Genomic DNA, 13,204 nt, shown 5'->3' on the forward strand with positions numbered 1-13,204 from the left:
TATTTAAAATTCTTATAAATGCTCATAATACATCTAATACATAATATTAATTAAAGAATCTCTAAAGTCGATGACCTAAAGCAGATTGTGTTAAGGTAATCTGTGTGTTATACCTGAAGGGTATAGACATTTTGTTGTAATCACCGAGATTCTTCACAAGTGTGTTAGTATGGTTATTAGTGATTCTGTCATAGAATCTACTGGTTATATTGATAGTAATGTCTGTAACTAACGGAATATTATTTATAGCATGCAGTTTTTTCAAGTTAGTATATATGGGTGTGTTATAAATTATTTTTAGGGATTTATTTTGTATTATTTGGAGCTAAGAAAGGTGTATTATACCATACAGGTGAAGCATAGGTTAATGATGGTAATATAAGCGTGCGATATAATTTTATTTTATTTTGAGTTGATAAAAAACTATGGCGATTATTGGGTATATTGAAGATATACCCCGCATCGCCTTTAATAAATTTTATGTGAAATTTCTATCCGTCAGATTTTAATGTTACGAAAAGTGCATATCAATAATGACGAGTGTCATTATAGATCGTTCCAATACGACGAGTATATATGTATATTAATTATATTTTATAGTATATAGATATACATATATTCGCCATAAATCGTATAGAATCACACCAAATTATATACATAATTCAAAATTATATTTGACATAGATTGATTGATTGAATAAAGTAAAATAAAATAAAAATACGTACACGGTTAGTTAAAGTAATGACTTGGAGAATATTTATCATTTCACAATGGAGTAGTTATGTATATATAAATAAATAAGCTGAGAGTAATAGAATTGTATATAAAGGTAAATGATGGAGCGATTCAATTTCAAATGATGGAATGTATGTATTTATGTATGTATATAAATCCCGAAAATAAAAACAGACGTTTAATAAATATACATACATATATATGTATATGTTGAGGTATTTAATAATACATGGCATATATTGATATTATATGTGAGAGACGAGTGTGTGCTATATGAATACTATACATATATAATATGTGCCAGTAGTGAGGACCGGCCAATCTCTGCACCGAACGAATTCACATCGGCTTTATGGACTGGAAATACGTTTTGGGCTTGATATAATATTGATGAAAAAAGTAATGTCTAACTTTTATTGAAGATAACTTCGACTCGCGCGCGCAACATCTGTACACGAATAGTTTAAGAAAAAGAGGACCGTAACCGTAGAAAAACTTTTCGCGTATAAATATGTCAGATACGGCCTCCGAAACCTAAATATTCAATATCGCATATAAACAAAGGGGGATTTTCCATTCAAAGTAAATAAGTATACGCTCAGTGAAATTTTTACTACCACATTCGTGTATACCCACACATATAATACATACGTACATATATCACATATAATAATAATTTTCTTTCTATTACATTGCCGTATTAGATGATGGCATAAAATAATATTTTATTAAGTACACATAATTTTCTGAACAAATTTCCTAACATTATTTACGTAGTATAATGTGTAATTTACGTTTTTCGAGATAAAAATCTCTTAAATACATTTTCAACACATGCGAAGTTCAATTTTAGATTAAAACATTTTTACGAGCACGCACAAGCTTTTCCGAATAGCCAAACCATATTCGACCCACCCATGGTTTGAAATACTTCAGTTTTTTGAAAATTTACATGCTCCTAATTCGTATGTAAAAAGCCGCTCTCGCTCAACAATGAACCAAGTCTCAAATTTATTAAATACCTTTGGGGGACCCGAGTGCGTGTACTTAACTATGCATTGGTACCAATATAACTCGGAAAATCATTATTAAATTGCTGGGATTGATTTTTGGTGCTTTTTAACTTAAATTATTTTATTTTAATATTAAATTAATACACAATTTTTTAAGAGGATTGTATAAAGCGAGCTTTTATATTCCAAATACGTTAATGAAATTTGCTAAATTGTATTAAGAGGTCCTCAAATACGGGCAAAATTTTTGAAAATGATGGATTGAAAGGTAGTACATTCAATGAAATGTGTATTTATTGTTAATTCTTAAGTTAAATATCTATTTTAGAGTGATTTTTTTAATGGGTTCTTTAGTTTCAACATTTTAGCCTCTTGTTGAAGCTTTTTATAAGAAAAATGTCCGTATCAGTCACACGTGTACACATTTTTTTCACTATAAAGTCACTATGTGGTACCCTTCAATACAACGGTGTATATTTTAAGGGATCGTGCTAGTCACTCAAGCAATACAATCACTGAAACCAGGCCAAAATTTGGAAACTGATTCGTCAGTGGATTTTATTGCTTAGGCAACCAGTAAGTTGTCTGGTGTGGCGTGCTCCATACAGCTGCATACATTTGATCTGGTCGCGCAACTAAGTCGCCGATCAAGCTGCTTGCAAGTCACCTAGATCTGAGGCAGTATCTTTTGAATGGCTCTTAGTTAAAATTTTAAGTTTTTTAGTTTCACTGTGTTAGTTCAGTGACATTTTGACGCCTACCTCGCACTCGAATGTACTGACCATTCAGGGCTGTACCACAAACCAACGTCAACAAATATATCTATACCTATATATAAAATTGAATGTCTGTAGAACGGGAACGAGAACGGGAATGAGAACGGGAAAGAGAACGGGAACGGGAATTGCACGTATTATTGTGTCATTGCAACGCATGCCGGGTTCAGCTAGTATGTATATAAAATTGAATGTCTGTCTGTTTGTCTGTCTGTTTGTCTGTCTGTTTGTCTGTCTGTTTGTCTGTCTATTTGTCTGTCTGTTTGTCTGTCTGTTTGTCTGTCTGTTTGTCTGTCTGTTTGTCTGTCTGTTTGTCTGTCTGTTTGTCTGTCTGTTTGTCTGTCTGTTTGTCTGTCTGTTTGTCTGTCTATTTGTCTGTCTGTTTGTCTGTCTGTTTGTCTGTCTGTTTGTCTGTCTGTTTGTGTGTCTGTTTGTCTGTCTGTTTGTCTGTCTGTTTGTCTGTCTGTTCGTCTGTCTGTTTGTCTTTCTCGTATAGGCTCCTAAACCACTCAACCGATTACGATGGAACTTTTTGGATTTGTTGTATGTATGTTCTTGAAGCTTAATGTGAAAAAACCTATTAATAATAATATTCGTAATTACAATTTTACCGACGCGAAAGTTTGAAGCGCCATTGTGTAGTCAAGGAAATGAATTCGTCGGTAACCACGTTACCACTTGGTTTAAGACGACGCGACGTTGAAGAAACGTTAGTATAGCTCCAACCATCACTTGAAACGGGAACGGGAACAGGAATTGCATGCCTTATTGCATGCATTGGTTCTGCTATGTAGTTCATAATAAATACGTATGGACATACATATGTAGATAATTTTGCATGGAAACAATACAGAATTTTACGCGCGAAGTCATATTCTTCACATCAATTCTGAAAAGACTTAACTCACTTCCGATTCCGAACAGCCAATCTACACAATTCGAACGAATCCATTCTTCGTACATACACACGATAGTGATTTCTTTTACGAGACACTGTACGTGTACATATGTACATACATACTTCGATGCGTACGAACGTATATATATATATATATATATATATATATATATATATATATATATATATATATATATATATATATATATATATATATATATATATATATATATGTAGTATGTAGGGAAAGGAAGAAAAAAAAAGAACGTAAAAAGGGGTGAATCTTTGATTGTCTATTCCAAACAGCGAATAAGGTTTCTTTTAGTGGCTCTTCAAAATTTATGGACTTTTCCCACTGACGAACAGTCAAATCCCATTACTGTGCGCCCCGGGTGACGCGCCGCACCAAAAAGAAGAAATTCGCCAACGGCATCTCAGACTCTTCGCCCACTTTATACACCGCCCAACCACCCCCTCCGATCACCCAAGGAGGAGGAAAAACCAACCCATCCTCCTCCCCACCTCAGAGTAGAGAGCGAGGCTCGTTACAATACTGATAACAGCGGAGGCATCTGATTACACTCTCTCTTGATCAGTGACATTCGCCCCCGGGGATAATTTCATTACGGCGGGTGAGCTCCCTCTCTTCAGCTTCTTCATTAACAAATGTCCACAACTTATCAAAAATTAATAATAATAAAATTGGACGAGAAATGAGGAGGTCCGGTTCGATTCTCAACTCGTCTCCCTTTTTAGAAATCCTCATCCTTGCTAAATGAATGAAACCATAGCGCCCCTCAAAGAATTATTACATCTACGTATACACGCAGAATATTTATTTTCGACGTTGTATTGTGTGTATATTATAAATATAAAGGTATATGTATGTATTATTAAAGGGTCTTCCACTTCTATACATCCGTTTCCTCTCTGAAGATCCTCTTTTAATTATCTCGATGTACTTTATCCTTATGAGAAATTCAATGCGACTTTTCTCAGAGTTATTGAATCGTGAAATATATCGTGGTGACATTTAAGTAATGGATTTCGATTCGGAGAATTTTATTACGAATTATTATTGTAAGCGAATGTTTTATAATAGATCTGTGACCTACATTGATACGTATGTGCTTTTTAACGTTGATATTACGTTTCCATTCAAGATAATAATACATGTTTGTAGTAATGTCGTCGTTTCTCAGACACTCATTTGGTTTGCTAGTGGCGAATTTTAATCAAATATCAATTTCACTAGAAAAAGTGATTGGATTGAATTGGTCAATGCTTATTTTATATAAAAAAAAAATCGGCCTCAAAAATAGAGTATGATAAATATAGCGTATTTTGAATGATTGAAAGGTTTCATATTGTGCATTTCAATCAAATGAAAATGACTGGCAATAACATGAAAAACTACTCGCGACATTTCAATTTCAATTGTATGTATTTTAAATGTGATTGTATAAGTTAAGTGACGTTTTGAACTGAAAATACTTTTGAGAATTTCAAATGAGTATATTACACCTATGTATATGAAAGTTCTCAGTTCTATAATAAAATATTTATTAGGTTGTTATATATGCATATGTAAGTATGTGTGTAAATTAAAATAAAATTATGAAGATTAGTTTTAAACAACATTAAACTTTCACATATACTTATAATATATTTTATATATTTAAATGATATTTATGTGTGTACTTGGGAAGAACTTTCTGATAAATGATATATAATTTCGATCATTTTAATGAAGATATTGTTCGTTCAAAGGAGCTCGAACTTTCTTCGTAGTTTAGGCGAACGTACGCCCCAACCTGAAAATGAAAATACTAGTGTTGATTTTTTATAAATATTCGTCTATTTTATTATTTTCACTACAGTCTTGTATATTTTATTTGCAAACAGTTATTAAAAATAACCATAGTTTTTATGTGCATTATTATTTTTATTGTGGCATTGCAACGCATGCCGGGTTCAGCTAGTCTAATATATAATTTAGAAAGCGACTTTGTATGGTTGAATGTAAGCTTTGGGTAGTAGAATCCGTGACGTTAAATTTAATAAAGAATATTCAAATACATTTATATAAAATAAAACTATTAGATTAGCCATGTTCAAGCTGTTTATATGTATGACAAATACCAAGCGTAGCCGGATAAAACCAATAGTAGATAATAATTAAATGGAATAAGATACGTATGAAATTCAAAATAGAATCGACCACGCAGATAATATTCCACAAAGGAATATAAATTCAACATTAGTCAAAGGATGAATAGCGTTGAATTGTAAATCAATTTAGACTAACACACATCTATGCAGAACTAGTGGAAACACATAGAACGTTAGACAGAGAGAAAGAGAGAGAGGACCGAGAAATTTCCCGGGAATCCCTGCGATCGGACGGGTACGTGCGTTGAGTCCGGTCCGTTTACGGCGTCGGAATAAAACCGGGATTTCGCAGGTGCCATTCTGCGAGTCACCTGAAATCCGGTCGTGTGTATTTTGCGCGTAAAACCGGTACGAAAGGGGGTGGGGCGTCCGGTTTTACGGCGCCGTTGTCGTCGTACGCGATCAATGTGAGGACCAGGGACGTGGGGAAAGGGGCTCGGTTGATTGGGTCTATGTTGGGGGCGGCAGGGCGGCTGATGAGCCCGTGTTCTGCTGACCCTTGCCGGCACGCACGCCCCTGGACGCGCGCTCGCAATTTGTCACTGCAAGCGCCCCGGACAACGATAAACGTTTTGGCACTGCTCGTACACGCCTCCCCTTCTCGCCGTTATACCTACTGAAAAAAAAATACACACAGATAATGTAAAAAGGGTCTTTTATTTTTATTTCAATTCGAAGTGTTGGGTTTGGAGTTCGGTGTGTGCGATATTTCTCTCGAAATAAGCGATGTTCGTGTCCGTAGGATGTTCGTCTCTCGACGATAGCGATCGCCTTGTTAAGGTTTCTTTTAAATGATTGCTTATTTTGGAAAATTACGGTTCATGTGGTTACTTTAAATGTGAACTTTGGTTGAATTTATTCGTGTTATATGTTGAGTGTTTGTTTGTGAAATCGGTATGTACCTTGACATTAATGTTGATTTGCATTGGATTTATGTATGCACACGTACAGAGCGGTGCGTTGAAAAAGTTGCACTCGGGGTAAAAACTTGAATTTGCCCCCTCACTCCCTCAAAATAAAAAAAATAATATTACAAACAGTATATGTAAACTATGACAAATTAAACAAATTAAAAGAAAAGGAAAACATTAATTTGAATATGATAACCAAAATGTGTTAAAACAGGCAAAGTTGTCAATAATTATATTTAAATCTAAGTATTGCGTTGCCTTGCCTTCAATCGAAAGTATACGCAAATTAATCAATCAATCTTAAAACATTGGAAATCTTAAATTGACTATTTTAAGTTTACTGAAAGATCTTTGAAAGAAAGGAATAATCAAGAAAACTCCATATGCTATCTTTATGTTTTTGTAGTTTGATGTCAAATGAAATCTATCGATTAATCGAAGGACTTTAAGTGGTCTACATTTTGATAATGTATTTGTGATTATTATTTCACTAAAATTTGTTTAACGTTCGCATTCATGTCGATGATTTTGGCACCCTCTTCTTTCGCCCCTTTCGCCTCTCTCTTCGCACGGCTCTGTTCACGGGTGTACGTTGTTCTGTTGAATGGGCCTAACTTTCAAGACATTTTTTTTACATCTCCAAATATGTATGTATATTTTTTTATATAAATTTAAAAGTAAACTCGTACAATTTAATAGCAGTATATTGTTGCAGCTGTTACCAACTATTATTAAATTTGTTTAGTTTTCTTTTATATTGTATAAAAAAGATTAGTTTGTAAAGTTATAGATTTGAAAAAAATACTCTCGATGGTTAGACTAATCAGAAAAAACTATCGTATATTATATTTACATGTTACCACAAAAGTTAAGAGAAATTTTCCAAGCTACGAGGGAACACATTTTTTGAATCTTATTTCAATTAATGAAACTTTCAAAAAAATTAAATTGATGAATCTTTTCAATTTTACATAATTTAAATGTATCTAACTTCCATTATAATAACTTTATTTAATTTTTATATTAACTATACATTTATTTATATGGACGATAAGAATTGCACTTTTATTTATGTCGTCAGGAATGAAAATTATATTTGTTTTATATTTATTTGTTGCTTCTTGAATTTATATATGTATGCTAATTTTATTTATTTACATATATATGCTAATTTAAGTCACTTTTCTACATATTTTTTCGGGTTCAGTCATTATTAAAATTATTTTCCGTACCTAAATCATATTTAAAAAGAAGAGTAGTAATTAAAATTAAATCATTTATGGAACATAAATATTTATAATGGACAAACTGAATAAAATAATGGAAATTTATATAATTTTCAGTTTCATATTTCGAGTGTCGTTCAAAAGTTTTATAGTGAAATGCTTAGTACTGAAACAACTTCATATGTAAATTCTATTAACCTCGATGATATTACGTGACTATGTACTGACATACATATGTACGTTCTGTTTAGTGTGAATTGAGTTAGTCGATCTTTGATAGATTGCATAAATTTTAATGCTATTTAAACAAACGCTGTATTTGGATAAAATGCAATATAATACAGTTTCGAATCGGTTTATTTATATACATTTTTGCTAAGAGCTGTCGAAGTTTTGACGTACATGGCGCGGGTAAGTTACACTCGATCCACGCGTATAATAGTATAAAATTTAATAATAATACGGAAAGTTGGCAGATTTGATCGCTCGCGCGCTCGCGCTTATATAATATAATATATCGTAAGTATATCGCACTTTGTATAAAATTCACGGTACACAATATCCAACGGAGCGTTTTGCGCTTTATGAGTTGGCAAACTTTGAAGTCGCTCGTTCCCCGAATAATAAGCTTTTTTCCCCTCTGTACGAGAACCATTTTCCGTTTTCACGTGCACCGAGGTGGGAAGGGAACGAACAGGAAGAAGTCGGGGTAGTAGGAGGCAGAAATAGGACCGTCTCGGAGCACGCTCCGCAAATAATCGCGAAACACAAAGTGAATCGCAATATATCGTGACTCGAAGTATTGCCTCTGGTGTGTGACAACTGAGTGCACAGGCGTCCGAAAGAAAGCTGCCTACTTGTCAATGAGGACACTTGTCGGAAGTCATGGGGTCGGGGGGTGAAGCATACTTCAAATCGGAAAAAACTCTGTGCATGTTTGGGGATATGTAACAGACGGTTCAACCAGTCATGTCGAGGAGATGCGGGGAAGCGGGGTAGTGGGGAAGCGGGGGGGGGGTGTGAAGCGTCTGACATGTGTGACGTCAGGCCGAGCGATGGTTGACGTCAGCGACGGGAGCGTACACACATACACACATCCACGAAGACATACACACACACACATTCATTCATCAATTCAAATGGATAAACGGGTTGGATCGGCGAGCGCGTAATGCACGCACTCAAAATTTTACTATTAATACGTGCGCGTTCCTATAAATTACCTTACACTAATTTTACATATAACATATAACTTTATTTTAATGTATGCATCAATTCCTTTTTTTATTTTTTATTAGTTTATTTATTTAGGTAAGAACAGTCACATACAATTGTTTAATAAACATACATAAACAAACAGACCTGAATTACCATAAATTTTTACAAATATAGTCGCAAAAAAACATAAATGGCAGTCAAAATTAAAACTATATATGTATGTACTTAATAACTAATTAAACTATGTTGCTTTTCGAAACAAAAACATGAAAACATAATAACATAACAGAAAAACATAAATAGAAGTAGAAATTAAACTATATACAAAATAACTAATTTAACTATGGAACTAATGCGACAAAAAAAATCACCTAATCTTTTCCCGAAAACAACCAATGTATCGGAAAAATTATCAAGATCATTCAAAACTTTATTATAATGTAAGAAGGATCGTTAAAAAAAGGTATTTTCGCATAGTTCGTATGAAAAGAGGGGATATAGAAAGTATATTTTGAATTCTTATATTTTGAAAGTATATTTTGAATTTTGATTATAATCCAGCGATTAAACTTTTTCAATTCATTGCATTATCTCACTTCATTACATTATATAATTTTATTTATATTTTCGATATTTTTACTTTCCAGATTGGTCTCCTCATGTCTATTTGCAATTGCTTTATTTTAATCATTACATGTGGTTTCCATGGCAACTCTTTGTACAAAGATTGTGATAGATCATGTGTGAAGATAAGAAATAGTGTTGGTCCCAAAATGCGTTCTTGAGAAACTCCAGATTTGATCACACAAAAGATAAATTGGCAAACTCTGATAGGCAAAGATCGACCTGGATTCACATATCCAAGGTCTGGCCAACAACATTGGGCAAGGGAATGAACCCATGAACACTCATTATTGATAGTTGAAATCATTATTGATCTTTGAGCTATGTTTCTGATTGTTGCTTATGGAATATTTAGGATCACAGATCTAATTAAAAAAATTCATAATCACGAATGTACTACATTGTTGATTCCGTATGTATGAAATCTGTACAAGGTGTGGGAATTTCAAAAAAAAGTGAGTTATAAGTATGTTTAATATTATATATGAATTTCTACATATCTACATTCCTCTCCGTATGTACATACATGCACAATGTCTCAACTTTGTCTCGTAAAATAATATATTTAACAAGACGACGAGGTAGAGCCCGACGAGGAGCACTTCCTTCGTTTGTCGACGTGTATAAACGAAGCGCCCTCTAGCGGAAAATTAATTACTGGCTGGGAAAATTTTTCAAATTAAGGAGTCACGACTTCTTATCTCGCTTGGTGTTTTCTTAACGCGGAGCACTTTTGAATGCGACGCAAAAAAATTAAATCACACCACTGTGCAACGAGCAAACGACGCTGTGATTTTGACTGATTACATTATACCTTACACATCTCCGTTATTATTATTTATTTAAGTTTAGTTTGGACCATTTTGGCATTACAGGAGTCCCTATTACGCCACAATGGTCGAAAAAATCAGAGAGATGAGAAAAATAAAAATATAAACATATACACACAGACAAAAAATACATTTATACATAATCATAAAAACCAATAGCATTATAATAATAGCAGATAAAGTAAAAATATAAAATAATCTAATACAAAGTTGGGAATGTCTTGCACCTATAGCCAGCACCAATATTTAAGAACCAGCCAAAAATACAAAACATCCCTTCGAGGCTGAAATGGAAGAGAGAAGATCGAAACCTCACTCATACATCACATTCAATTATGAAAATAATTATGAGCGCAGGCTACCAAACAAATAGGTTAAAATAATGCCCGATAACTTACGCTCGCTGAGGTGGAAAATATATTCAGACACAGCAGCAACGATTCCATTGATAAGTCGATTTTATTTTGGAATAGGAGCCATCCGATAAAGAACTGTGCGGATAGGAGGTTCAACTATCATATGATGATGTCTACCTCGCACATATGTATGTAGATGTTCCTCTTTCTTAGTCATCGAGCAAAACTAAAGAGTTAATATTGTATTTTGTATGTAAAATGTGTGATGAAATTCACCGTTCTTGCTATAAAACGATTGGGAAGTGAGGATTGATGTCATCGAGTTTGGTGCATCCGCTCTAAAATCGCCAGATTAACAGAACGGCAACTGTAAACGTAATTCTCCTTTTCTCGAACGAACCTTTCGATGTGCACAGATGCAATTACTAAAATTGAGTTGGATCATTCTGGCGAGTTTAATAAGGCAAGATTCGGAACTTATCGAATCTTGCCTTATTAAACTCGCCTGAAAGATCCAACTCAATTTTAATAATTGCATCTGTGCACATCGAAAGGTTACCCGTCATCTGATGTGCAATCTATCATTCGAGAAGATGAGAACTGCATTTAAAGCAGCCGTCCGTTAATCTGTCGTTCAATTTGTCTGGCGATTTTAGAGCGGATGCACCGCATCCATGTCATTGTATGTAATTTAAAATTGAAAATGTAACATATATGTATGTATGTATTAAATCTCTGTATCCAGTTTAGTAATACGTACACTTTCCATGTAGTTGATTTTATAGTACCATTTTTTAAATATTTTTTATTCAACATGTACAACCAGCATTTTGAACGATATGAAAATTTCATACGAACATAATGTGTAATAACGTCTTTTCAGGAGGAAACTAAAGAGAACGTTACAATAAGTGAGCTGAGTTTCGTGCCAACTACCGAAGACGATGGAAAGCCTCTGACCTGCCGAGCGGAAAATCCCAACGTCACCGGATTGTACTTGGAAACTTCGTGGAACATCAATGTTGTTTGTAAGTCGCATTTCATATAATTTCAGTTCGAATGGTTTACCTATCTACGGATTTTTGTATCAAACTTTACCGTGCCCACCAAACCGTGTAATCGCCTACAATCCACCGACGTGAATTGTTCGAATAGTTCTCACTTGTCCGTGTGTAAATTCTAAAGAGTCCTTCAATCAAAATGTTCACGTATTCCATTCATTCGATGACGATCAATAGCTGGATAAATATTACAGTAAATAAAATACGTACGTCGAATATTTATTCAGTATTCTGCGAATTGCTTCGAGGGTGTGTTTATGATTTTTCCGTTTTTGTTTTGACAATATTGATTCTATGTAGCTTTTTATTTGTTTTATATACAAATAAACAATTCATATTTATTTTTTTATCATATAGAATTGATAGCTTGGAGAAATATCTACAATACACACATAAACATATATTTAACTTATCTGTAATACGTATTTTAAAATTTTTATCGTAATTTTTATGTACACATTTTAGTGAAATCTAATATATGTATTAGAAAAATTAAAAGTCATGCTAAATTTCACATATTAAAATGATTGTAGAAAAATAAAGCCATTTTCAGTAAAAATAAAAAAAATGCGATTCTTATTTATTTATAAATATGTATATATTTTAACAAGCCATTATGGTATTAAATATCACCAACATCTACAGCCATTCATCATCCACTGCTGGATGAAGGCCTCTCCAATACACTTCCACTCGTCTCTGTTTTGTGCAACTCTCATCTATCCATCTTCCCTATGGTCCTCCTTTTAGCATTTTATATTCTCTTGGGTACCATTATAGCATTAAATTTATCCACTTTTCGTCCATTCTTCTAGCATCGTGGCCCACTTTTCCTCTTCAATCTATCCACTGTGCTAAATATTTTTGTCATACTTCTCAAACACGTATTCCACTTCCTTTTGTTCCTCGTTATGCCAAGCATACAGCGTTCTATACATTGTTTATACATATAACTTTGTTTGTATATATCAACAATAATAAAAACTTGGGTGAAAGTACATGAAAATGGTAAACTTGGATGAGAAGTACATATGTACATATGACATATAATGGAAGATATATGGACGAAAGAAGTGCTCGAGTGGTACCCGAGAGAATGTAAAAAGATGCAAAGAAGTCCACAAGATCAGTGAATCAATAGATGACTGTTGCAAAAAAAAAAGACAAATGGAAGCACGTTGGAGAGATATTCATCCAGCAGTGGATCGTGAATGGCTGTTAATGATGATGGTAATTATTTAAATAAATTTGAAATGAGGCTTTTTTTACGAATATTTAATTAAAAGTTAGTATTCTAAGTTAGTTAGAATATCATATTAGCTTTACATATTTTTTAATGAATCAATATCTGAAATTATATGTAATTTACAGCAATAGAATAGCT

General features: G+C 33.5%; 1 protein-coding gene across 1 annotated transcript in view; it reads left to right on the top strand.

Moving 5' to 3' along the window:
• The window catches only part of side-II (sidestep II transmembrane protein), a 196,492-nt gene that overhangs the window by 70,791 nt on the left and 112,497 nt on the right, over nt 1–13,204 (top strand). Inside the window, exon 7 of the mRNA XM_077438740.1 lies at nt 11,643–11,787. Within this exon, the coding sequence (XP_077294866.1) occupies nt 11,643–11,787 (145 nt within the window). The remainder of the gene's footprint in view (nt 1–11,642; nt 11,788–13,204) is intronic.

The sequence above is a fragment of the Arctopsyche grandis genome, chromosome 9, assembly GCF_051622035.1.
Source record: "Arctopsyche grandis isolate Sample6627 chromosome 9, ASM5162203v2, whole genome shotgun sequence".
In the NCBI taxonomy this organism is placed as follows: Eukaryota; Metazoa; Arthropoda; class Insecta; order Trichoptera; family Hydropsychidae; genus Arctopsyche; species Arctopsyche grandis.